At 41.4% G+C, this 27,331-nt stretch overlaps 1 protein-coding gene across 2 annotated transcripts in view; it reads left to right on the top strand.

The window, feature by feature from the left end:
- MYO1E (myosin IE) overlaps positions 1–27,331 on the top strand; it is a 230,215-nt gene that overhangs the window by 96,779 nt on the left and 106,105 nt on the right. For both annotated transcript variants that reach the window (XM_012443130.3, XM_012443129.3), the window contains exons 3-4: positions 10,860–10,949; positions 16,042–16,136. In XM_012443130.3, coding sequence (XP_012298553.1) covers positions 10,860–10,949; positions 16,042–16,136 — 185 coding nt within the window. The remainder of the gene's footprint in view (positions 1–10,859; positions 10,950–16,041; positions 16,137–27,331) is intronic.

The raw sequence follows: 27,331 nt of genomic DNA, 5'->3' as shown, positions 1-27,331 counted from the left end.
TGTCTCTATTATAAAAAATAAAAATAAAAACTTGAACTTGGGGCTTTATTCCTGGATTGAGAAGAGCCATCTGAAAGTCTGGATGGATGCTGTGTGCGCACATCGTTTTCGGCATTTCACAATGAGGTTTTGTATGTTTATATCACTTAGTTCTGGCTGTGTAAAGGGCAAAGATGGTGCCAGATTATTGTCCTGGCATTTCACAAAGTAAAGATGTAACCAGTATTTATCTATTATAATCCATAATATTGTCCCTTTGACATGCTCTAGTCATGCATGTGGTATCTAAAACCTCTGCCCTTCCTAGAAGTCCTGGTTTGTAAGGTCTACCAATAATGCGTCCTGATTACAAAGCAGAGACATTTAAGTCTGGACTTAAAAGGCTTAAAATTTTTGCCAGTTTTTCTGCATTTTAATGTATACTAAAGGAAATGTGAGAAGTGAAGATCGACTATTGAGAATGCCTGACATTCTTGAGTTGTTCTTTATGTTTTAATTTTAGATTGCCAGATGCCATTTTTTATGGAGCTTTAAAAAATGCAGAATGGAAATTTGATTCAAATGTGTGTTGACTTCGTTATCAACAGGGAACTGTGATGTTTGCTTAAGTTCCTATAGGATTGAAGAGTTTTGTTTGATGCACCTATGTAAAGATACACTAGTGAAACGATTGTGAGAGTTAGTCATGGACGTGCAAAGCTCTGTGTTAAATCTGTGTAATAGTGCCAAAAAGTTTTCCTTTGATGCTGATGGTGTCTTCCAAAAGTATGGTGTCATGGATGACCTATTAAAAAGTGGAGTCTTTGCCACTGATGCAATATACAGCTTAGAAATTTAACCCGAAAAGCTTGGGGAGGAATAGTTTTCACATCAGTGGCATACTGTGATTACTTAGACTGCTTGTTTGACTATTGCTAAAAGCACTGGAACCTATGCAATAATAACTTTTGCAGGGACTGCCTATCCCATCACTGGTAAGTACGGGGATTCAACTTCAGAGGTATTTAGCAAACAATACTATTAAATAATTAACAGCATTATTATTATTATTATTATTTTTGGAGACAGAGTTTCGCTCTTGTTACCCGGGCTGGAGTGCAATGGCACGATCTCGGTTCACTGCAACCTCTGCCTCCTGGGTTCAGGCAATTCTCCTGCCTCAGCCTCCTGAGTAGCTGGGATTACAGGCACGCGCCACCATGCCCAGCTAATTTTTGGTATTTTTAGTAGAGACGGGGTTTCACCATGTTGACCAGGATGGTCTCGATCTCTTGACCTTGCGATCCACCCGCCTCAGCCTCCCAAAGTGCTGGGATTACAGGCGTGAGCCACCACGCCCAGCCCAAGAGCATTATTCCAAAGCATTTGCACCATTCTGACCAGTACTGTGCTGTTTCTTATTTACTATAAGGGAATTGTATCAATATCTATGCAGTTAAACCTCTAAACCTCTGTTTTCAAGGATTAACAGATGTAGTTGGATTTATTGGCTACATTATAATAGCATCATTTTAAAAATGTATTTTATTTTTACAGCACTTTGGGAGACTGAGGCGGGTGGGTCACTTGAGGTCAGGAGTTTGAGACCAGGCTGGCCAACATGACGAAACCCCATCTCTACTAAAAATGCAAAATTAGTGAGGTATGGTGGAGTATGCCTGTAATCCCAGTTACTTGGGAGGCTGAGGCAGGAGAATTGCTTGAACCCGGGAGGCAGAGGTTGTAGTGAGCCAAGATCGTGCCACTGCACTACAGCCTGGGAGACAGAGCAAGACTCTGTCTCAAAATAAATAAATAAATAAGTAAATTTATTTTTATTATTTAATTTTATTTTTACTTTTTTAGAGATGGGGTTTCACCATGTAAGCCAGGATCGTCTCGATCTCCTGACCTCATGATCCGCCCTCCGTGGCCTTCTAAAGTTATTTTTTTTTAAATAACAAAGAGTAATCATATACAGTGGTGGGATATAACGTTATTTTTATTTATTTATTTTTTTAAGACAGGGTCTCCCTCTGTCACCCAGGCTGGAGTGCAGTGGCACTATCCCAGCTCACTGCAACCTCTGCTTCCTGGGCTCAGGTGATCTTTCCACCTCAGTCTAGCTCCCGAGTAGCTAGACTACAGGCACATACCACGATGCCTGGCTAATTTTTCGTATTTTTTGTAGAGATAGGGTTTCACCATGTTGCCCAGGGTGGTCTCAAACTCCTGAGCTCAAGCAATCCACCTGCCTAGGCCTTGTGAAGTGCTAGGCCTATAGATGTGAGCCACCCTGCCCAACAATGTGGTGTTTTAATATGGATATGCATTTTGGAATAATAAAATCAAGCTAATTAACATACCCATCACTTCACATACTTATTGCGTGTGGTGTAAACATTTAAAATCTACACTCAGCAATTCTGAAATATACATTACATTATTATTTACTTATATAACTTGTGGATCAGGGTGGCGACCTATGGCTGACAAAATCTTCCCACCAGCATTGTTTAAACAGCAGTTTTGTTCAAACACGACCATGCTCATTTGTTTAGTTATATGACCATGCTCTGGTTGTTTTCACACTACAGTAGTAGAGCTAAGTAGTTGTAACAGACTCTGCAAAATCTCAAATATTTACTTTCTGGCCCTTTGCAGAAAAAATGTGTTGACTTTTGCTCCAGATACCTGTGCAGGGCTTCCTTTAATTTACTTGTACGAAAACAGTTATGTTCAGTTGTGAGTTTTTATTTTATTTGGTCATAATACTGAAATATGTTTACTTTATCTGGACTTATCACCATGAAAACAATTGAATCACTTTTAGGTGCCGCACCCACAGCACATGAAAACTGGCAGGTAATTGATTAGAAGGAGCTGGGTGGCAGGATGTAGACCTGGACTGTCTGGCTTCAAACATTGCTCTGCATATTATTGACCTTAATAAGTTTTGTGATCTCCGTGCTTTGGTTTCCATATCTGTAAAATGGGAGTAATAATAAAATCTCCCACACGAGGCTGTTGTAGGGTGAAATGAACATGCAGCAAGTAAGCAGTAAGCGTGAGTTACTATTTCCACACACCAAAGCAAGCATTAAGTGCTTCCCATATTTCTGAAGAATTTTCCAAAAATTCAACTGTAAAGTTATTTATTTATTTATTTTTTATTTATTTATTTATTTATTTTGAGACGGAGTTTCGCTCTTGCTACCCAGGCCGGAGTGCAATGGTGCGATCTCGGCTCACCGCCACCTCCGCCTCCCGGGTTCAGGCAATTCTCCTGCTTCAGCCTCCCGAGTAGCTGGGATTACAGGCACGCGCCACCGTGCCCAGCTAATTTTCGGTATTTTTAGTAGAGATGGAGTTTCACCACGTTGACCAGGATGGTCTCGATCTCTTGACCTCGTGATCCACCCGCCTCAGCCTCCCAGAGTGCTGGGATTACAGGCGTGAGCCATCGTGCCCAGCCAACTGTAAAGTTATATATTGGAAATTAAAATGCATTTTGCCACAGAAACCATTATAAATGGAGGATTGACAAGCCTATAGAAGTCTTCATTTCCACTGAGTGTTAGTAGTTGAACAAATTCCATTTTGGAATGTTCGTGGAATGTAGACTCAACTTGCTGCATTGTAAACGTGAAAATTTGGTTTTTGATAAACTGGGTAAGAAAAGAAACAAATGATGTCTGTAGTCAGTCCCTCCTAAGTCCAGGCTCCCTCACTCCTCCCCATCAGGATTGTTGACTCCCAAAATACCAGAAGCGGGGATTGTGTCTTGTGTATCTTCTTCAAGAAGCAACACATAAAAACCCTTTAAAGCAATACGTAGTCATTTACCATGGCTCATAACATGCAGTCAAGCAAAAAGGAGAATACCGAGGTCACCATCACCAAAGGTTAGTTCTTAACAATTAAACATAGGAGAGGAAAAAAACCCAACTCTTATTTATAGTAATGTCCAACTTTCTCCAATACCGGAACCCATCACCAAAGGTTAGTTCTTAATTAACGTCTTGGTGTAGAGCTTTCAGTTTAACCACATATGGCCGTACATAAACGTGTGCTTTCTTGCTAATTTTAACCCAAATGGCATCATCCTGCCTCATGTATTTCTTGGTTTCCTGTATAATTTTTGGCATGGTGCATTGTATTAAGTATTCGTTGACAATTTGTTGACTGTCAAGACTTGCTTTTTAAATTCAGACAACAGAGTTTTTAAATGACTCGCACAGAGAGGGCTGTTTATGCGCCTTTGAATTAATGCCTTTGAATCGATGACCGACTAATCGTGTGTTCTACCAAGGAAATGAGTTACTTGACCACTAATGATTTTATGTTTTAGAACTCTCTACCCACTCAATATATGGAAAGCCCAGCATAAATGTGCTTTCTGTCATTACCACAGAGTAGCTTTCGGATTTGAAGGAAGCTTGATGGATGCTTATGAAATAATACGAGGAGTATAGCTGCAGATCTTGCTCTGCTAAACGTTAAAAGCATCCTTTAACACTTCAGTGTTAAGGGAATATTATAATAGAATGGCATTACTATAAATAAGAGTTGGGTTTTTTTCCTCTCCTATGTTTAATTGTTAAGACGAAGAGACTTGATTTCGCATTAAGTTATAAAATTGCTCACTTTATCCCTTCTATATCTAATTCCAGCACATTGTCTTGTATTGAAGGTCAGCATTTGGAGCAATCAATTGCTAATGCATTCAGGCTGAATGCACATTTTTTCTACATTAGGAAAAATTAAAATCTGCTTAGAAAATGCTGACATTGTTTACCAATAAAACTCCATATTTTTAAGTTATTTGTCCTGTGACAAAGAAGACTTAATTTGCCATCTGTTTGTCATTAATGTTGCCACACTTCTTACAATTACATTGTAAGCTATATGAGGAAAACATTACAGTGTTCTCTATTGTGCATGGGGAGAGAGCATTTCTGGCCACTTGACTGACCAAAAGAGTTCCTGTGCAAAGTACTCCATGCTCATTTGGTCCAACTTTCTCCAAACTTGTTTTAACTCCAAGAGCGCACTCAAGTGTGTTTGGCATTTTTAATCCTTGAATTAGGAGTCCAGACATTTATGCCAGACTCAATAGAGTTCAAAGCGGCGTAGTTGTTCCAAGTGAGATCTGGCCCCGGCATCCAGTTCACTGGAGGGGCAGCGTGCTATATAGCAAGACAGACGCTAGGCTGGAGGCAAAGCCTGAAGTTCCAGCCCACCCATTCTCCACGTGACTCTGGGCAAGTCACCTTACCTCCCTGTGCCACCTCAGAGATGAACCTGGGGAAGTCCACTTGACCAGCGTAGGTGGTTTTGGGAAATTCACTGACTATTAAAATAGATTTTAAAAGTTTGACTCTTAGCATTGCCTAATAAGACTATTAAAAACAAATATTTGAAAGTTGTACTACCATCACATTTCACAGAAGAAAGAATATTTTTACACCAAAATGTAGGGAGGAAATAATCTAAGAATAAAGGACAGTTTCTTTATATTGATAAATTAAGCTTCATGAAAAATTTAGTGCCTTGTTTCTTTTTTTGTCAATCCTGCTGCAGGTCAATGAAAACTTGTAGAACCATGGACAGGCATTCAGGAACCCGTCAATTAAAGATATCTTGGGTCCCTTCTGTCTCCTGGAGTCTTTTAAATAATTGGCATTTGCTTTATTTTTTTCCTCCTTTTTGGTGTCATAGCTTCATATCTTCAGGCATTAACCCTAGGCCACACCTTCACCACCAAGGATTATGTGGGTAGGAACAAAGATCGGAATGGCTTTTCCCAGAGGCACACCTGAATTATGTAATAGGGAGTGGGAGTGAGTATTGTTGGAATTACCTGGAGTTCCCAAACCGGCAGGAGAGCACAGATCTCTGGAAAACAGCTGAGGCCTCTGCGGGCATAGCAAAGTGGAAAAGGTGAAAATTGTTTAGATAAACAAGTATTCAAACTCTCACCTGAAATAACTACAAGGTGTTTATTTTGTTTGAATTAAATTCTCTTGTCTCAGTTTTTCTTGTTTAGTTTTTCTGTACAAACAGCCATTTCATTGTATTTATTTTATTTGCTCTGTCGCCTAGATTAGAGAGCAATGGCACAATCACAGCTCACTGCAGCCTTGCCCTGCTAGGCTTAAGCGATCCACCCACCTCAGCCTCCCAAGTAGCTGGAACTACATGTACAGATCACCATGCTTCACAAATTTTTTTTTTTTTTTTGAGAGACGGGCTCTCACTATATTGCCTAGGCTGGTCTCGAACTCCTGGACTCAAGCAGTCATCCTGCTTGGCCTCCCACAGTGTTGTGATTATAGCACCCAAACAGAAACAAGCATTTTAAACCAAACTTTAGTTTTTAGGTATCTTCTCAAATAATATTACCCTCAAGAACCCTACTGATAAATTTAGGGAGCAGATACAGATTTCCCTCTTCATTTCATTCCAGCTGTAATCATTGATTCAGGATTGGCTTAAAATAGTCCAAAGGAAGTATTTTTTTGTTTGTTTTTGGTTTTTTTTTTCTTTTGTTGTCTTTTTTTTCTCTTCTAAGAAAAAGAATTTTTTTTTTCATGTCTCCTTAACCAGGCCCTTATCAGAATATATATAACCTACTTAGTGAAAAATCAAGACTTTATGAGCTATCTGTCTCTTTATGTAGCAGATTAACAGTTTTTAAAGTGTTAGTTACTTTAGGAGCTCGTATGCAACTCAATTCATATTTATTGGGTAACCAAGGAATTGGTGGGGAGCTGGTACCTTTGGCTGATGTCCTGAGAGCAGCCCTTTATTCTTCGTGTGCAGTAATCAATTTATCTAGGATAAGGTGGCAGCAACCACATTCCCTTTACAACTGAGGGAAGGAGTACCCTCCTCCATGGAATGAGCTTATTTTCCTGTTTGTTTTTCCCTGGGGATGGATGTAGACGTGAAATAAACATCTTCCTCTTCTGAAGTGAAGATGGTTGTATTTCTTAAAAATTGGGTTTGCCATAAGAATCATTATTACCTCATTCATTAATTGTTTGGCTCTGTTGCCCAGGCTGGAGTGCTGTGGCATGATCAAGGCTCACTGCAACCTTGACCTGTTGGGCTTAAGCAATCCTCCCACCTCAGCCTCCCGAATAGCTGGGACTGCAGGCACACACCAATATGCCTGGATAATTTTTTAAAAAAAATTCGTAGAGAAGAGGTCTCACTAGATTGCCCAGGCTGGTTTTAAACTCCTGAGCTCAAGGAATCCACTAGCCTCATCCTCCCAAAGTGCTAGGACTACAGGCTGGAGGCACCACACACAGCTCGTTCATTCAGTTTTGATTAGGTCCTTACCATTTGAAAAAGATACTTGAGAAATCCACCTAAGGGAAGTAGGTTTTTGAGTATGCAAAGCATCACAGAATCTAACTTAGAAGAGGACCTAAAGCTATCCCGTTCAGTCCCCCATTCACCCTGCATTAAACTTCCAGTTTAAAGTTGCCAGATAAAATTCAGGAGTGCTGGTTAAATTTGCATTTTCAATAATCAAGGTACTTTTCACTATAAGTATGTACCCAATGTTATTGGGGAACATACTTAATTGGGACATACTTATACTTAAAAAAAATTCTTGTTTGAAAGACTTTCCAATTTAACTAGGTATACTAGTATTTTTATTTGCTAAATCTGGCTACCAAGAATAATAACATTAACACAACAGTACCTGCTTATCTTAGACATTGTAGCTTGTTGATTAAGAGTATGGGCTCAGGATCCAGAGTGCTCGAGTTTGAATCATAGCTCTGCCACTGATAGTTTGTGACCTTAAGCAACTTTTAAAATTTCTCCATGCCCCAGTTTGCCTGTACAGATTAAGTAACCTTACTCTAAAAATTCCAAATTTGAAATGCTGCGAAGTTTGAAACGTTTTGGTAATTGACTCGATGCTCATCAGAGCATTTCAGATTTTGGATTTTTGGGTTAGGGATGCTGAACTGGTGAGTGTCATGCAAACGTTCCAAAATCTGAAAAAAGCATTTTGGATAAGGAATAGTCAACCTGAAGTAAAATAGGGTTGTTATTCGGTGTTAAGATGTAAGTGTAGATGTGTTGGATTAATTTTATCCCCCCTTATCGAGTCGTGGCTATGGCATCATGGACGCCTTACCTGCTTGATAATTTTAACAGTACATTTATGTCCTAAATTTTACCTCAAACAAAGCAAGCCACTAATCTATCATTGGCCTCATCTAACTTTGGCTATTGGGAATACATTTTCCACGGCCCTGCTTCCATAACTCTTCAGTAATTTTCAATCATGGCTCACTGTCTCATCAGCATTTTGTCTCAGCACTATGACCTGTCTCTAGACCAGAACTGGACACCGCTGGATTGGTCTTAAAACCACCTCATCTTCCCTAATAGCAATTCATGTTCAACCCCTTTCAAGTCTGAAGATCTTTTTGGTCAGTGACAAAGCATAGTAAAATCACAATCAAGTAATCCTGCATGCTCTCCTTTGTATATACACAATAATTTAAAATATTTTCTTTAAAAAAATTATCTGAGGTCGGGCACGGTGGCTCACGCCTGTAATCCCAGCACTGTGGGAGGCCGAGGCGGGTGGATCACGAGGTCAAGAAATCGAGACCATCCTGATCAACATGGTGAAACCCCGTCTCTACTAAAAATACCAAAAATTAGCTGGGCATGGTGGCGCGTGCCTGTAATCCCAGCTACTCGGGAGGCTGAGGCAGGAGAATTGCCTGAACCCAGGAGGCGGAGGTTGCGGTGAGCCGAGATCGTGCCATTGCACTCCAGCCTGGGTAACAAGAGCGAAACTCCGTCTCAAAAAAAAAAAAAATTATCTGATAATATGATCCATCTCACATTGATTTATATTCAGTAATAATAATAATAACACTGTGTCTAATAGAAACTAACAAACCATTGCCTCTGAAACAGCGCCTGTCATGTTAAGAAGCCACACTTGAAAGATCCATCATAATTTGAGATATTACCATGATAAAACATGCACCTTAGAGGATATTAAGGGAAAAGCCACTACTGTGTGCTATGCTCAGACACGGTGCTGAGCGTTTTATAATTATTTCATTTACTTACAGTGAGGCTGTTACATAGATCCTGTTTTATCTCTATCAGCACCAGCCCATCTGACTCAACACCTGGGCTGGTTTTTGGGCTACACAGGTCTTAACATGTAAATATAAAAATTTCCGCCTGTGGGAGGAAATCTCGTAGTTTTAAGTCTTTATCTAAAGATATATATTTGTAAATAACTTTCTGTTTAACAATTTATTTGTAAAATTTCCAAACACCTTAATCGATCATTGAAAGAAACAGCTTCGAATGTGTGCGGTGTTTGTTTCGTTTTTTTCCCTCCATGAAGTCAAGGAGTTTTTTCTATTCTGTTTATTTTGTTCACCGTCATATCCTGAACATCTAAAACGGTGCCTGGCATGTTAAGTAAGCACCCAATTCAAATTAGTTGATAGTTGAATGAATAAATGGAAATATTTTTCATGTGATCGTAAGTCTTGATGTATTTTGGCATATCAAAATATGTTGTGTTAAAATTTTAAGTTCCAGGGTAAATATAGCCTCTCTGAGAGGCCTTCTTGGATTCTCCAAGCAGAAATAATACTTTCTTTCCCTAAACCTGATGTAGGTGGGTTTATAATTTTCTTCTCTGAAAACTACTTTATTTATGATTGTTTCTGTTGTTCTGTGACAAGATCTTTCTCTGTCATCCAGGCTGGAATGCAGTGACGTGATCTTGGCTTGCTGTAACCTCTGATATAGGCTCTCTGCAACCTCTGCCTCCTGGCCACAAGCCATCCCACCTCAGCCTCCCAAGTAGCTGGGACTACAGGCACATACCCCCATGCCCAGCTAATATTTTTGATTTTTTGTTGTTGTGGTTGTTGTTTTTTAGAGATGGAGTTTCACTGTGTTGCCCAGGCTGGCCTCAAACTCCTGGCCTAAAGCCATCTACCCACCTCAGCCTCTTAACGTGCCAGGATTACAGGCATGAGCCACTGTACCTGGCCAGGAAATTACCTTATTGATGCCTTTTAATTCCTCTAAGCTTCTGGAGAACAGAGCTGTTAGTTCATCTTGTATCCCTGTATTTGTAAATGAGTAGATGAATTTTTTTTTTCTGAGACAGAGTCTTGCTATGTCACCCAGGCTAGAATGTAGAGACGAGATCTCTGCTCACTGCAATCTCCGCCTCTCAGGTTCAAGCGATTCTCCTGCCTCAGCCTCCCAAGTAGAGTAGCTGGGATTACAGGTGTGTGCTGCCACGCCCCACTAATTTTTGTATTTTTAGTAGAGATGGGGTGTCACTATGTGAGCAAGGCTGGTCTTGAACTCCTGACCTCAAATGATCTGCTCACCTTGGTCTCCCAATGTTCTGAGATTACAGGCGTGAGCCACTGAGCCTGGCTGATGAATATGCTTTTAGTGTACCTAACAGATACGAAAGTTCAAAGGAAAAAGTGCGTATCTTTTGAGGGGAGGACTGGTAACTGCTTTTTTCACTCTTTGGCCATTTTTGCTTTGTTTTCTTTTCTCCTTTCTGTACATGTTAACAATCTTGAAAGAATGTGCTTTAATCATTTAAAATAATGATTTCATTTTGTAGTAGCTTGATAATTAAATTCATTAGTCTTCCTGAGGAGGAACAAAGCCTATGCTAGTTGGATGATTGCTTTTGTCTTTATTTATAATCTTTTAGAAAACAAGTACACAATCTTTCCACTTGGATAGTCATTACGAATTCCTGATAACGTCTGATTATTAATTTGAAAAATGTGTAGCTATGAAGATTAATGATGGACCTTAACTGAGTTTAAATTCAGACATATATAGGATCTGTATTAATCTCAGTCAATCCTTTCAAGCAGATGCCATATTTTGGAGACAAGGAAATTGAAATGTACCAAGGAGCGGTAAGTTACATGTCACATGAATTACTTCCTTATTTAGGGCTTTTATGATGGAGACATTGTTTTTCCTGAAGTTAGTAGTACTTCTACACTTTTTTTTTTCAATCATGTATTACTTATTGGGAAAACTTAAGTGACATTGTTTATTTTAATGATCTGCTTTTTTTTATTTTTATTTTTTAATTTTAATTTTATTTATTTATTTTTTTGAAATGGAATTTTGCTCTTGCTGCCCAGGCTGGAGTGCAATGGCACAATCTCAGCTCACTGCAACCTCCGCCTCCCAGGTTCAAACGATTCTTCTCCTCAGCCTCTCGAGTAGCTGAGATTACAGGCATGTGCCACTAGGCCCAGCTAATTTTGTATTTTTAGTACAGACGGGGTTTTACCATGTTGGTCAGGATGGCCTCGAACTCCTAACCTCGGGTGATGCACCTGCCGCAGCCTCCCAAAGTGCTGGGATTACAGGCATGAACTGCCATGCCTGACCAATGATCTCCTTTTTAGAGCACAGCTCAAAACTTAGGAATGTCTAATATTTGCATTATTTTCATAAAAAATGAGTAAATGGGATGTTGGACCTACAGCTTAGGGATCTTCCTGCTTCCACATATGGCACAAAACTCTTAAGGAATAAAAATCAGTTTTAGGTGAAAAAAAATTAGAGCTATGGGTACTGATTTGCAGAATCAGAACTGTTGTTAAACTATAACTATGACTTGAACATGAAAAATGAATCTTGTGTTACTTCATTTATTAATTTGACCCTGGTCCCTATTCAAAATCAGCTCCATAGCCATTTCAGTTGTGTCATAATAATGGAAGCTGTAATTCTCCTTAATATATTTTCTTCTTTGGTTCATCACTTCCCCAGGCCTCCCCACCTCTGCATCTTTTTCTTTCATTTTCCTTCCCTCTTTGCAGCAGAAGCACAAGAGCATTCATTAATCCTGACCCCTAAAAAGCAAACAAAAGAGAGCCCACACAAATTCATCAGTTGAAGTGGAAGGCAATTTACCCGGAGCAAGAGCCCACCCCATTGTTGCCAGATGAATGGTGCTGGTCGCTGGAGCCGAAGGAGGCTGCCACGCGAAAGACCTTTGATAATGCTGCCTTTATGGGAGCCCAGCACAAGGGAAACACTGTGAGCAGAGGCTGGCCCTGCCCTAGTGCACTGATCAGCAGGCGCACAGAGCTGGCTCAGCGTCCTCTATGTCAGCCAAGACGCTGTAGATGGAAGTGCGGTGCATGTGTGTTTCTCTCCAGTTTTCTGAAAAGGGTTGCTCTATACACATCCCTTTTAGACCATTTATCTTTTGAAGTGTTCTCTTTAAAGAAATGTATCATTTCTAAAAAATATGCTTAATTTTACTGCTAATGGTAACAGATTATTGTAAAACTAGTATTTACTGAGTGCCATGTACTATGTTACACTTGCAACAATAATGAAACAGCCCTGGATGCTGGCTGTGTTACAGCGTCTATCTCCAGTTCACAGATGAGGAAACTGAGGCTCAGAGAAGTGAAGTACTAAAATCTACTAAGTGGTGGAACTAGGAGTTGAAGTCAGGTGCTGATGACTTTGAGAGTCTCAGGGAAGAGAAGAATCAGGGAAAGGAAATGCCTACTCTAGTTTTCTCATAGATAGCTGAGAGGTTCAATAAGTCCATAGATGGGAAACCATTTGGAAAATACAGAGTGACATGCAAGGGTCAAGTATGACAGTTCAGCAGTGTTGAAGCCTTACTGGGCAATGACTTGCCCATACCTTTCCCCTACTGCCCGTAGCTTCCTCGCCACTCTGGTTCCTTCCATTTTCCATCATCCTGTCTTTCTTACAGTCCTCTACTTTCTAATTTTCAGAGTCATTAAAGATAATTGTGCACTTGAGACCAGAACCCCAAAATGATGGTAACTGAGATGGACACTAAGGCCTAAAGTTTTGGTGACAGTCTCACCTAGTGAGAACCTGACCTAAAAAGGGGAATTTTTTTTTTTTAAGACAGAATCTCGCTCTGTTGCCCAGGCTGTAGTGCAGTGGCTCTATCTAAACTCACTGCACCCTCCGCCCCCCAGGTTCAAGCAGTTCTCTGCCTCAGCCTCCCAAGAGGAGAATTGTTAACAAAATTATGAGAGGCCATTGTTTTGGACTAAATTCATGCACTAACCCCTAATAGACCAGACCAAACCAACATGGGTCACTCATGTTAAATGTGACATAATCAAAACTTTAAAGAAACAGACCAGGAGATGCCAGCAGGAGGAGGTCCCCTCTACTTTAACCCTTACAAAAAGTAACCTAAAGTCTTTCTTCCCATTTTACAAACCCCACTGTTCTGCTATTTCTCAATGATATTTGAGAGCAAATAAGTACATCTTTACAATGGTGACAGAGTGACATTAGTGCCTAAAGTTTTGGTCGGTATCTGAAAATTGAGAAGATGACCAAAAGAGGGAAATTGGACTGGGTGTGGTGGCTCATGCCTATAATCCCAGCATATTGGGAGACCAAGGTAGGAGGATCACTTGAGCCCAGGAGTTCAAGACCAGCCTGGGCAACATGGTGAGACCCTGTCTCTATTTAAAAACAAAAAAAGTGCAAGAGGGGAATTGTTAAATGAAGTTTAGCCTAAAGCTGCCTCCTTACATATTTTAAGTTTAGTCTAAATGTTTTTTACTTTTCTTTTTTCTTTTGAAACAAGGTCTCTGTCACCCATGCTAAAGTGCAGTGGCATGATCTTGGCTCACTGCAGTCTCTACCTCCAGGGCTCAAGTCATCCCCCAACCTCAGCTTCCCGAGCGAGTAGCTGGGACTCCAGGTGCACGCCACCATGTCTAGCTAATTTTGTTTCTTTGTTGTAGAGAGAAGGTCTCACTATGTTGCCCAGGTTGATCTGGAACTGCTGGGCTCAAGTGATCCTCTGGCCTTGCCCTCCAAAAGTGCTGGGATTATAGGCATGAGCCACCACGCCAGTCCTAAATGTCTCTCTGTACACAGTGAAGTATAGCCTAACCAGATGTATAAACAAACTATAATCTACTCTTCTGCTAATCACTGAGTTTTGGCCAATCAAAGGTGGCCAGCAATTCAAACTGTGTTCAAATAAGGCAAACTCCAAACTGTAACTAATCTGGCTGTTTCTGTACCTCACTTCCATATTCTCTTTTTTTTTTTTTTTTTTTTTTTTGAGACAGACTCTCATTCTGTCACCCCGGTTGGAATGCAGTGGTGCGGTCTCAGCTCACTGCAACCTCCACCTCCTAGGTTCAAGGAGTTTTCCTGCCTCAGCCTCCTGAGTAGCCGGGATTATAGGCATGCACCACCATGCCTGGCTAATTTTTGTATTTTTAGTAGAGATGGGATTTTGCCGCGTTGGCCTGGCTGATCTCGGACTCCTGACCTCAAGCAATCCTTCCACTTGGGCCTCTTGAAGTGCTGAGATTACAGGTGTGAGCCAGGGCCGGCCCTCGCTTCCATTTTCTGTACATGGCTTTCCTTTTTCTGCCCCTAAATCTTACAGCATATGGCAGCACTGGAGACTCTGAACCTTTTCTTATTCCAGGGCGGCCACATGCACGAGTCATTCTCTGCTCAATTAAACTCTGTTAAATTATAATAATCCTGCACAAGCAGTATGGACTGGAAGCCCATGTAAATCCATATCCTGAGGTCCCCTACAGACATCCAGTTCTGACCATAAGGTTACGGCAGGGAGAACATGTTCTGGTTCCTGCGCAGGGTTCTTTCATTTACCAGGTCTAGGCATAGCTTGCAGCCCTCACTGGGTACTTCCCGCTATGAGCCCCCTGCCCACAACTTGGGAAGAACACTGGGTATCGGATACAAAGCCCCCTTGTCTTAACCCCTCCCCACCAGACTCTCATCTTCCAGAACATGGCAGTGAGCACAACTTCTAGCCAGGACCCCTTTTCTATAGTAAGTTATTTCACAATAAAATGGGTTAAGTAAGTTAAGCTTTACCTTTGTGTATCACTCTACCTTGTCAAATTGTTTTCCCATCCGTCATTTACATTGTGAGACTTGCAGCTTGGACGCCATTATTCCCACAATTGTAGCTCACTGCATCCTCCAACTCCTGGATTCAAGCTATCCTTCGACCTCAGCCTCCCAAGTAGCTAGGACTGCAGGCGAGTGCTACCACACCCAGCTAATTAAAAAAATTTTTTTGTAGAGATTAGACTCCAAGCCCTAGGATTTACATGACTCTTCTGCCTCAGCCTACCAAGTAGCTTGGAGTGCTTACAGGCTAGGAGCGTTCTTTCCCCATATATACCCAACAAAGTATTTCTCTTTTTAGTAATTTTTGAGGTTGTGATGAAGGTGCATGTCAAGAGATTGAATAAAGCAGGGCTGAAGTCAGCCTGAGAATTTATTAAGCATAGAAAATGTATTTAGTTTGATATTTGTGCATAGCTAAGATATCCTATAAGATGAAATCACAAACCCAGGAGAACATCTTAGTGTGGTAGGATTTTAGGATTTTTTTGTTTCCAGTAGAGATGAAACAAACTGGCTTATCCCTTTAAAGAACCACACCTCCTTGCCCTCTTCTTATGGAAAGTTTTAGGTATTTTTCCTGATCCATAGATAATCTCACCTAATTCCTTCTGAGGCTCCAGAATCTACAACGTGGCCTCTTAGAAAAACTTACATAGGAATTTGGAATTCTGGTGGAAGTCAGATCTAGGTGTGTGGCAGGCCTCTCCTAAGACCTGTTGCCCAAGTGTCTACAGAAACATTTAGAAATGGACTGCCAACTGCAGAGGTGTGTGTGGGTGGAAGGGTAGGGTGTTGGAGTGTCTGAAGACGCAGGGCACATCCGGAAGGCTGAATCATGAGTATGCCTACGGAAGACTCGTAAATTCCATCTTAATTTTGTGAGGGTGTAACTCTTGATGACCTAGGAAATTTTATGAATTCTTGTATCATGCAACCTTTAAGATGGAATTATAGGAAGTGGAACTATAGTGCTTGAATTCATTTCCAAATTCAGGGAAAGAGATGTGTTGCCTATCTGACCATGATTTTATTTTTTTATTATTATTTATGTATTATTATTTTTTGCTTTTCTAGGCACAGTATGAAAACCCACCACATATCTACGCCCTTGCAGATAATATGTACAGAAACATGATCATTGACAGAGAGAACCAGTGCGTCATCATCAGGTATGAAGAAGATCCTTATCAGTGGGCAAAAAGGATATGAGACTATGCCGTGACCATGGATCTCGGTCGATAAGCAGTGGTTTTGCAACAGCTACTGATGTCAGAGTCTGGTTAATGTGTTTGAGTAACAAGCAGGTTAGCTGCTTTGTCTTGGTTTATTTATAACTCTGTATAATAGAGCTCCGTATCAGAAAACTTTTGAGCTTCTACGGGGTTGCAGTAAGTATAATAAATAGGTTTTCACTGTTTAGTCAGATGGAATCCTTTTCTCTAGGTCCCTGTTTTTTCTTTCCATTCATAATTTAGTAATTCATATTTGAATATTTTTGGTGAACTCTGTCATTTGTATTGAATGTGGGTGTAGATTACTGGTAACTGCCAGCATTAGGTGTCTGTAGCCATATTTCATAATCCCTCTAGCCTGACACTGCTCTGAATCCTGGCTGGGTTTAAGTCAAGCCTGTCCAACCTGCAGGCTAGGACAGTTTGCAATGTGGCCCAACACGAATTTGTAAACTTTCTTAAAACATTATGAGACTTCTTTGCAATTCTTTAAAGCTCTTCAGCTATGATTTGTGTTAGTATATTTTGTGTGTGGCCCAAGACAATTCTTCTTCTTCCAGTGTGGCCCAGGGAAGCCAAAAGATTGGACACCCCTGGCTTAAGTGCTTTTAAAATTCTGCTTAATTACAAAAATTAGCTGAGCATGGTGATGCATGCCTATAATCCCAGATACTAGAGAGGCTGAGGCTGGAGAATCCCTTAAGCCTGGGAGGCGGAGGTCGCAGTGAGCTGAGATTGCGCCACTGCACTCCAGCGTGGGTGACAGAGCGAGACTCTGTCTTGAAAAAAATAATAAAATAAAATTCTGCTTACTGACACCAGATGGGGTGGCTCATTCCTGTAAGCCCCAGAGTTCGAGACCAGTCTGGGCAACATGGCAAAATCCCATCTCTACAAAAAAATTAAAAAATTAGCCAGGCATCTGGTGTCATGTGCCTGTAGTCCCAGCTACAGAGGAGGCTGAGTGGGGAGGATCACTTGAGCCATGGAAATCAAGGCTGCAATGAGCTGAGATTATGCCACTGCATTCCAGCCTGGGTAACAGAGCAAGACCCTGTTTTAAAAAAAAAAAGGCTCACATCTGTAATCCCAGCACTTTGGGAGGCCGAGACAGGCAGATCACTTGAAGTCAGGAGTTCAAGACCAGCCTGGGCAACTTGGTGAAACCCCATCTCTACTAAAAATAAAAAATTAGCCAGGCATAGTGGTATATGCCTGTAGTCCTAGCTACTGAGAGGCTGAGCCATGAAAATTGGTTGAAACCAGGAGGTGGAAGCTGCAGTGAACCAAGATCACACCACTGCAATCCAGCCTGGAGGACAGAGTAAGACTCCATCTCAAGGAAAAAAACGTCTGCTTACTATTGTAAATATTTTCTTTTCCTTTGTATTTTTATTGTGAATATTTTCAAACACTAGAAAGTATAAACATCCATATGCTCATCAGCTAGAATTTGACATTTCACATTTTATCATACATATTTGTGTTCATCTTTTTTAATTTGCCTGACAGATTTTTGAAAACCTTTTGTTATGGATAGTTACAAATATACACAAAATGAGAAAGAATAGTAGAAGGTGTCCCTGTATATCTATTATCCATTTTGCACCGTTACCAATATATGGCCAATTCCATTTTACTTGGTCCTCTCATTCTGTCCCACTTGATTACTTAAAGCAAATCTGGCAGGGCATGGCAGTGGATTCATTTCCAAGGTCAAGAGAAGATTACATGTAATCCTGGCACTTGGGGAAGCCATAGGGCAGAAGGATCACTTGAGGCCAGGAACTGGAGACCAGCCTAGACAACATAGCAAACCCCGTCTCCATAAAAAAAATTTTTAATTAGCTGGGTGTGGTGGTACACACGTGTAGTCAGTCTAGGGAGGCTGAGGCAGGAGGATCGCATGAGCCCAGGAGTTTGAGGTTACGGTGAGCTATACTTGAACCAATGCACTCTAGCCAGGCTGGACAAAGAGCCTGTCTTAAAAAAAAAAAAAAAAAAAGCAAATCCAAACATCCCCTTTATTTGTCAGTAATTAATATGTTCTTCTAAGAAATCATTCTTATCACACCTTAAACATGAAGAATTCTTTTATAGTACCCAATATTATCAGTATTCCAATTCCATGCTTTTCTTATAGATTCTTTGTCACAGTTGGTGTGTTTTTATTTAGTATCCAAACAAGGTCCACATACTGCGCCTGGTTGCGACGTCTCTTCAGTCTTTAACTATTTTCCCTTCTTCTTTTTGTTTTCTTGGGTTTGTTTAAAAAAAAAAAAGTTTTTTGTCCTGTAGGTCTTGCTACACTCCAGCATTGCCTAATTGTATCCAATGATGTTGCTTAAGTATTCCACTGTTCCTACACTTTTTGTAAATTAATAGTTAGATCTAAAAGCTTGATCAGACTCCAATTCCATTTTTGGCAAAAATAACTGTATCAGTGATGCCGTGCACTTCCTGCCTGTTGCTCTCTCTTTGTGTGTCCGGGTTGTCAGTGAACCCATCTGTTATAAATCATTTCAGAGCCATTGTCTAATTAGTGGTTGAAAATATTCTTTTTCTAATTCTGTTATTCTGCATTTATTAGTTCTTTTGTTTGGTCACCTTAAAAATGTATGGAAAAATCAGACAAAACACTGGATTCTTGTTCAAGGATTATCTTCAAGGTATGTAGAAAAAAATAAACACACTGGATTCATTGCCATTACTCACCTATTTTCAGTACAGTCAATTGTTGCCCTAGTAGTCTCCCAAGGTAATGTGTTTCATTTTCAGTATTATTCCAAACTAGTGGATTTTTAATATTGTACCTGTTTAACTACACTGCAGTTATACTTTTCAAGGCTAGAATGATCTTATTGTTGAACTGTGACTTTCTTTTATCTTAGCTCTTATGTCCTTTGTACATGACCCCAGTAGGCTCAGTTTCCTTCTTTTAAGACTTTGCAGCTCATCTCGTGTACTTCCTGTATATTGTATATGTCCTGTGCAAGATGTGGAATCCACTCTCTCTCCAGGGGCCTTGGTTCTTTTCTTTTCTACTTTCTTTTCCTTTTCTTTTTGAGACCAAGTCTCACTCTGTCACCCAGGCTGGAGTGTAGTAGTGTGATCTCAGCTCACCACAACCTCTACCTCCTGGGTTCAAGTGATTCTTCTGCCTCAGCCTCCTGAGTGGCTGGGATTACAGGCATGTGCTACCATGCCTGGCTGATTCTTTTGCATTTTTAATAGAGACAGGGTTTCCCCATGTTGGCTGGGCTGGTCTTGAATTTGAAGTGCTGGGATTACAGGTGTAAGCCACCGTGCCCTGCTGGGCCTTGGTTCAGTTTAATGGGAAATGGTGTTAAAAGACCAGTAAACTGGGCACAAGAATGCTCACTGCGCTGTTGTTAGTGCCTGTAGTTTTTTGAAAGGACAAAGCTAGGGAATATGAGTTTTTTAAGAGAAAAATGAAATGGAAAAATTGTTTCCAGTTAATTTAGAAGATTTCAATTTTTCTTTGATTTTAATTTTTGAATCCTATTTCTCTTACGCTGAAAAATCTTAGTTCCTGATTACATTAGCAATGTTTGCATTGCATTGTATATATATTTTAGATAGATAGAATGTTTGTTAATGCTTTAAAAATAACAATACCACTGTTATTAGTAGCAACACTGAATTTATTTTAAAATTTCTTTGTTGTTTTTTGTCCACATGCCCAATATTTACAGTCAAAACACTGGGTTTCATAAAAGTCACTTAAAATAATCCTTTTCTGTGTCAACTCGCCTACAGTTGGGTTCATTTATTTCATTTTCATTTTTAGTTGGTTAGCATTTTTAAATTTAATTTTGTTTTCATAATTATGTAAAACATTTACATAATTCCAAAGTCAATATTGCAAAACGTGAGCACTGAAGCATTTCAAGGTAAATATGTATCTGAAGTATTTAAAGGTAAATATAAACTTCACGACATTTTACCCCTAAATATTTCCACATGCATCTCTGAAAAATTGACATATTTTCTTACTAATCCCAAGTCCATTATCATAACTAAATAATTAATAGTACTTTTTCAACATCATCTAAAAACTTATATATTCAACCTTCTTTAATTGTGGCAAATGTCCTTTTTTGCTGGTTTATGCAAATCAAGTAATGCTGAATGCATTTGGTTATGAATCATAAATTTATTTTTATCCTATCACAGTTCCTCTATTACTACTATTTTTTTCATGACACTGACTTTTTGAAGAGACCAAAACTACTTTTCCTACAGACATCATTTACATTTGTCTAATTGCTTCTCATGGTGTCACTATACTTACTCCTTCAACTGGATTCTCTACAAATTTAAGGTTATAGCTAATGACTTGATTAGATGCAGATGCAAGTTAAATTTTATGAGGAGGAGCACCTGGGTCATGTGTATTTGATTGCTTAATAGGAGATGCTTCTGTTTGACACTAAGCGGAGGTCATCAGCTGCTAGAGAGGTAGGAGGTGTTTTCTTAAACGGAATTGAATGAGGGTCCGGGATGAGTTTTCTAATAGAGTCCTTTGCCCTTTCTCCTTCCTCACATTTTCCCTCTTCTGGGTATGTACTGAGATGAGCAGGATGGGAATGGTCTTGTTGCATGAGCTTGCCAGTCTGGAACCCGCCTCAGTCTTCCACAGCCGATGTCTCCCTCTACCTGCCACTGCAAGGTCCACCTGCACCAAAGCAGGATGGGGGCCCACTTCCAGATCCTTGTTTCCAGCTGTTCAGGTGGCAGAGACTTCAAGGACCTGCTCCCAAGGATTTCTGTTGCCATGGCTGTGCTTTAATTTAGGAGATGTGCTTTCGTTCAGGAGCTGCCTGGAGTTGGGGCAAACTTCAGGTTAAGGGCACAGGCCTCCGGTCGACTGCCCTCCCTGCAGACATCAGCTGCATATTCAGGGCTCCCCAGCCCACCCTCATCCATTCATGGGTTCTCACTGCCCCATCAGGTTCAATAATTCACTAGAACAACTCACAAAACTCAGAAAAGCCCCACACTTAGGATTACAGTTTTATTCTGGCAAAAGGACACAAATTAGAGCCAGACAAAATTGAAGCCAAGGGCGAGGTCTGGGAGGGTCCAGAGGTGGAGCTTCCAGTTGTCCTCTCCCCGTGGAGTCACTGGCAGTGCTACCCTCTACCCATATGAGTGTGACAATACTCTGATCACACACTTGATCACGCACCCCCTGCCTGGCTCACCCTCAGTTTCCAGCTGCTGTGAAAAGCTTGTGCTTTTAGTTTCCAGTTGGAGGTCAGAATTGTGATGGTATGTCCCAAAGTCCCCAACATACATCACATTGTCAGACTGTCCTGTGATCAAAGCCCCCAAGCAAGCAAAAACACCCCTCTTAGGTGGGACATTCCAAGGGCATAGACATCACCACCCAGTCACGGAGGGCAAGAGCCTGACCTCTTGAGTTGATTCTTTCCTGCACCAGGGCTGTGTTTGTCTGCTTTGAGAAAGCAGATTGGACACCTCTGGCATGCCGTGGTTCACGCTCACCTGACCCTGGGCAGCATGTCTCACTCCTGTCTGGGCCTTGGTTTTTTCACCTGCAAAGGAATTGAATGACCAGATGACCTCTGAGGTCTTCCTGGTTTTGGAACTCTTCCACACAATGCTAGACAGAAGGAAAGGTAGGGAAATCCTGTTCTGGGTGGAAAGGCCAACTTTGCAGCCCCTGACACCAGATGAGGCATGTGTTCCATCTATTAGGGGCTGAGTTGAATGCTGCCTTTCTTTCTTTTTTATTTATTTGTTTGTTTGTTTATTTGTTTATTTATTTTTGAGACGGAGTTTCGCTCTTATTACCCAGGCTGGAGTGCAATGGCGCAATCTCGGCTCACCGCAACCTCCACCTCCTGGGTTCAGGCAATTCTCCTGCCTCAGCCTCCTGAATAACTGGGACTACAGGCACGCGCCACCATGCCCAGCTATTTGTTTGTATTTTTAGTAGAGACAGGGTTTCGCCATGTTGGCCAGGCTGGTCTCAAACTCATGACCTCAAGTGTTCCACCCGCCTCAGCCTCCCAAAGTGCTGGGATTACAGGCATGAGCCACCGCGCCCAGCTGAATGCTGCCTTTCTAAATGCGTTTGTGAGCAGAAAACAAACAAACAAAAATACATTTTCTTGGAGGCTGGAAGAAAAGCCTGCTCCTCCTGCTAAGGGATTCTGGCATGACTGGAAAGACTGGGAATCTTTAGTGTCATTTAATTAGGAAATAGAAAATGAATGATGACCTAATTTCTGTGGTATTCTTTTAGACTTTCACCTCCCAATGTCCCTGGTGTGACTTTATCTAAAGGACACTTCAGATGGCATAATGCAGCCCACAAAGGAGGCATTTCTAGTTTCCTCTCAGTCTTACTCATGTTTTCTAACGCAGTGGATACAATGACAGGATGGACTGGCACCTAACCATTTCGAGACTAGAAATGAGTGTAACAAATTGCATTTTACAAGACATCAAGGAAGGAGACACCTTGCTTTCTCAAGCACAGGGCTCCATGGAAGCGTAGGTACTGAGCTTGACCCAACTACAAACTTGATTTGTCAAAACAACTAGAGTTGAGCAGCCTTGGTAGACTGACTCGCCAAGCAAACTCAAAAGGAAGTATGAATCAGACCCCAATTCATTATTTCCTAGGGAGAATTCTTTCTGTGGACAGCTGATTATTTGCCCTGGAATACAGTCCATGAGGGGAGCTAAGATTACCACCAGAAGGCTGGATAGAGGGCTGAATTCTGAGTGAAGGGATGATTGTATTTTCTAATATCATCAGGTCACAGCACTCCCATCTCCAGATAGCAGATGTGAACACGTGAACTAAGGGTATTGCTCTAGTCTGCAGAACAGTCTTTTTGTTTAGAGAAAACCCCCCATCTCTGCTGTTTACTTTCCTGTCCTATCGCTGCCATAGGTCAACCCCCTTTCGTTAACCCACACTCTATCCTGCCAAGCCCTGACATCTATTAGGCTAACTTCTACTCAGGAATAAACACCTGGGGTTGACCTTGGGTATTTCCTACGTCTTCCTCCTCAGCGCACTGGCAGACAAATCAGGGAGAGTGGCTTCTGTAGATGCTCATTTTTTTTTGAGATGGAATCTTGCCCTGTCACTCAGGCTGGAGTGCAATGGTGCTATCTCGGCTCACTGCAACCTCCGCCCTGAGTTCAAGGGATTCTCCTCCCTCCCTCAACCCCCCAAGTAGCTGGGATTACAGGTGCCCACCACCACACCCAGCTGATTTTTTGTATTTTTAGTAGAGACAGTGTTTACCATGTTGGCCAGGCTGGTCTTGAACTCCTGACCTGAAGTGATCCACCTTCCTCAGCGCCCAAAGTGCTGGGATTACAGGTGTGAGCCACCATGCCCGGCCTATAGATGCTAATTTTATCTACCATTAGTTGTGTTCACTAATTTAACTTTTTTTTTTTTTTTTTTTTTGAGACAGAGTCTTATTCTGTCACCCAGGCTGGAGTGCAGTGACACAATCTTGGTTCACCACAACCTCCGCTTCCTGGGTTCAGGCTCCTGAGAAGCTGGGATTACAGGCGTGCACCACGACTCCCAGCTACCTTTTTTTTTTCTTTTTTTTTTTTTTTTAGTACAGACAGGGTTTTACCCTGTTGGCTAGGCTGGTCTCAAACCCCTGACCTCAAATAATCTGCCTGCCTCAGCCTCCCAAAGTGCTGGGATTACAGGCACGAGCTGCCATGACTTGCCTAGGTTCGCCAATTTAACTTTCTAGGGATAAGTATTTCTGATTCCTGAATTGCCTTACTAGTTCAGTGGCTGTACAGATATGTAGGCTCCACCTCCAGAGATTCTGTTTCTACTGATTTGTGGTAGCCTCTTAGCATCAGTATTTTTTTTTCGGGTTCCCCAGCTCACTCTGCTTCAAAGCCAGGGCTAAGACTCTTGAAATCCTGATTGCAGGTCACCTCTTGCTGGTAGCTCCATCAGGCCAGGCTAGATAGAATTCTGGAGTGCCTGCACTCTGCTGGTTGCTTTTCATATAGTTTATCTTTTTTAATCCTCACTACTCTGTTGGTATTGGTTTTTGAAGCTTCATCCAGAAAATAAGGCTTAAGAGAATTCCAAGATCCAAAACTAGTAGATGGCAGAGCCTCCGTTTGAATTTAGCCCTGTCTGACTTCAAAGCTTATGCGCTTTCTCTATACCTATTAGGAGTGATGCCTCTCTGGGTCTCAAATTAACCATATTTTAATTGGAGATGTAGTAGCTATCATTACCATGGGAACAGGGATCAGGACAGTTAGCCAGGTTAGTTACCCTTGGACTCCAAGGATTGAAGTCCTCCACTCTGTCCCCCAAAACACAGGTACTTTTTATTTTAATTTTTGCGACAGAGTTTCGCTCTGTCACCTAGGCTGGAGCGCGGTTGCACAATTTCAGCACACTGCAACCTCTGCCTCTCAGGCTCAAGCAGTCCTTCCACCTCAGCCTCCTGAGTAACTAGGACCACAGATGCGCTCCTTCATGGCTGGCTAATTTTTAAATTTTTTCTAGAGACGGTGTCTCCTTATGTTGTCCAGGCTGGACTCAAGTGCTTTTTAAAACCTAACCCTTTGTACAACAAAGCCACAGCTCATACGAAGAAATTAAAAAAAAAAGAAGAAGAAGAAAACTTAACCCTTTGTACATTGTTGGCTGTGATGCGTTCTGCCTACCCAGGACGATGACAATTGGGCTTGTTATCAATTGGAGGATAACTGACACAGAGACTGAGTTAACAAAAGAACATGACCTTATTGACACATTAGTTTGATTTCTTACCTAGAGGTAAGGATGCATTTATATACCAAATGACCATACCTGGGCAATCTCTGTGTCTTACCTGACTTGTTATCCACTGGGTATGTCTGGGTGCCAGAGCTCAGTCTTCCCCTTCTTTTCATGGTTCTCTACAGCCTATTTCTATGTTAGAGCAGGTCTCTCAGCAGACATGATGGCACCAAAGCCTGGTTCACAAAGATAACACTATTGGTAGAAAAGAGATAGGATGTTGAGGGAGTGTGGAAATCTAGTGCAGCAGTGAGGGCCTGACCTGTGTTAGAAGGGCAAGGAGGAAGCCAGTGTGTGACTTTCAGTAAGCCTGTAAAGAAATAAAGGAATGGGCAAGTGAAGATAGACTCTGGGCACTGCCAACAGAAAAATGCAACAGCAAGAGCTACATTAGCATCGTTAAGAATGATGGTGAGGCAGGGCACAGTGGCTCATGCCTGTAATCCCAGCACATTGCGAGGCCAAGGTGGACAGATCACCTGAGGACAGCAGTTCGAGACTAGCCCTGCTAACATGGTGAAACCCCATCTCTACTAAAAATACAAAAATTAGCCGGGCATGGTGGCAGGTGCCTGTAATCCCAGCTATGCAGAAGGCTGAGGCAGGAGAATCACTTGAACCCAGGAGGCAGAGGTTGCAATGAGCCAAGATGGCGCCACTGCACTCCAGCCTGGACAACAGAGTGAGACTCCATCTTAAAAAAAAAAAAAAAAAAAAAAAGAATGATGGTGAGCTCTTGAAGGCTTGGTAGGTACCTGTGAAGCCAGTAAGTGAGCCACCCATATCTGTTTAGCTCACTAATCTCTTCTCTAAAATTCAGAATTTGGATTTGTGCATTAGAACCACATGTGTGAAACCTTTGGATGTCATAGACATCTCTTCTCTGTAAATCTGTTTAACAAAATGATCATGATGTGTAAAAGGAAGAACTGGCAAGTTTTGTTCATGATCTCTACCATCTCTACATCACCAGGCAAAATCTCAGCAGTGTGGCCAGAGGCATTTCTGAAGCCCTTGCCATTCTCTATGGAGAATTACTGGGCCTTGGAGAATATTTATGTGACATTTTTATTGCTGCTGTCAGAAATGAATTCCTATCACTTTTGGCCTAAATCATCTCTTGCTACCTTAGGCTGTTTAAGACACATGATGTCAATGTGAAAGCATCCCATTTGGTGCTGTTTCTACTTTTTGTATTTGAAATATCCTGACACAGTTGTTTTCTGGTGAGTAGACCATCTGTCCTTAATACATCCAATAGCAGTCTGCAAAGTCTTTGTAGGTTGCAACTTGCATAGAAGCTGAATAAATGTTTTTTAAAGAATAAAGACGAGAGATATTTTGAAGGTACACGAGTATTATTTGCTGATTGAATAAGAGAATGTTTGTAGAGGAAAAGGGGGGTAGTAGTCATCACAGGAGCTAAGATTTCTGACCTGTGTACTTCAACATACATTTTAGAGTTGGAATATGTAATGTTTGCAGTAGTAAAGATAAAAGGGAAAAATCGCGAGTGCCTCGAATATTTGGCTCATGGGTCTCCTGTGCTCTTTGCCGTGGCACCATCAAGCATCTCCGGATTCTCAAGCCATCTTCCTGCCTTTGATGTATTTCAGGAACCTTTTATTGTTAGTATGGGGACACTTTTCAGGGTTCTCCTGAGTTGCTGTGGGTCCACCCTGTTTCTTGTTTATCCCAGCAGCATTGGCCTTTGAGCTCGACGTCCCCCTGGCCTGGCTTTGGGAGGCCCTGTCACCCCATGCCTGTGACTATAACGGGGCTGCATGGGGCTGCCCCTGGCTGTAAATTTGAAGAGCAAGGGCCCAGATTTACCCTGTTCTCCAAGCTCCCTGCAAATCTTACATTCTAGACTGGTTGCTGAAATTCCTTTATCATCAGCCAAGGCGTGCTATTCAGCAAGATGCCTAATTAATATACTACTCATAATCATAACAGCAACCCTTTTTTGAGTACTTGCTTTGTGTCCTTTTAATTATGTCATTTTTCATCTTTATATCAGCCTGGAAAACTAGGTGTTGCTGTCCCCTACTTTTGCAGATCAAGAAACTGAGTCTCAGAGAGGCAAAGAAACTTGTTGAAATCTTGCATTTGAAATGTGACAGAGCTGTGCTCCCAGGCAGGGCTGCCTGCCTCTCGGACAGCAGTCTTTTTACTTTTCTCTGCTGCTTTGAGCCAGCAGGTGTTAGGTTAGCTGGTTAATAATTCATTACCACTTTCAGTCATGAGGTGCAGTGGAAAGATCTCTGGGGTGAGTCATAGGGTGGACTAT

Source organism: Aotus nancymaae, unplaced genomic scaffold (assembly GCF_030222135.1).
Source record: "Aotus nancymaae isolate 86718 unplaced genomic scaffold, 86718_ANA_hifiasm-v0.15.2.pri h1tg000041l, whole genome shotgun sequence".
In the NCBI taxonomy this organism is placed as follows: Eukaryota; Metazoa; Chordata; class Mammalia; order Primates; family Aotidae; genus Aotus; species Aotus nancymaae.
Note: the sequence above shows the minus strand (reverse complement) of the source record. Positions and strands in the feature narration are given on the sequence as shown.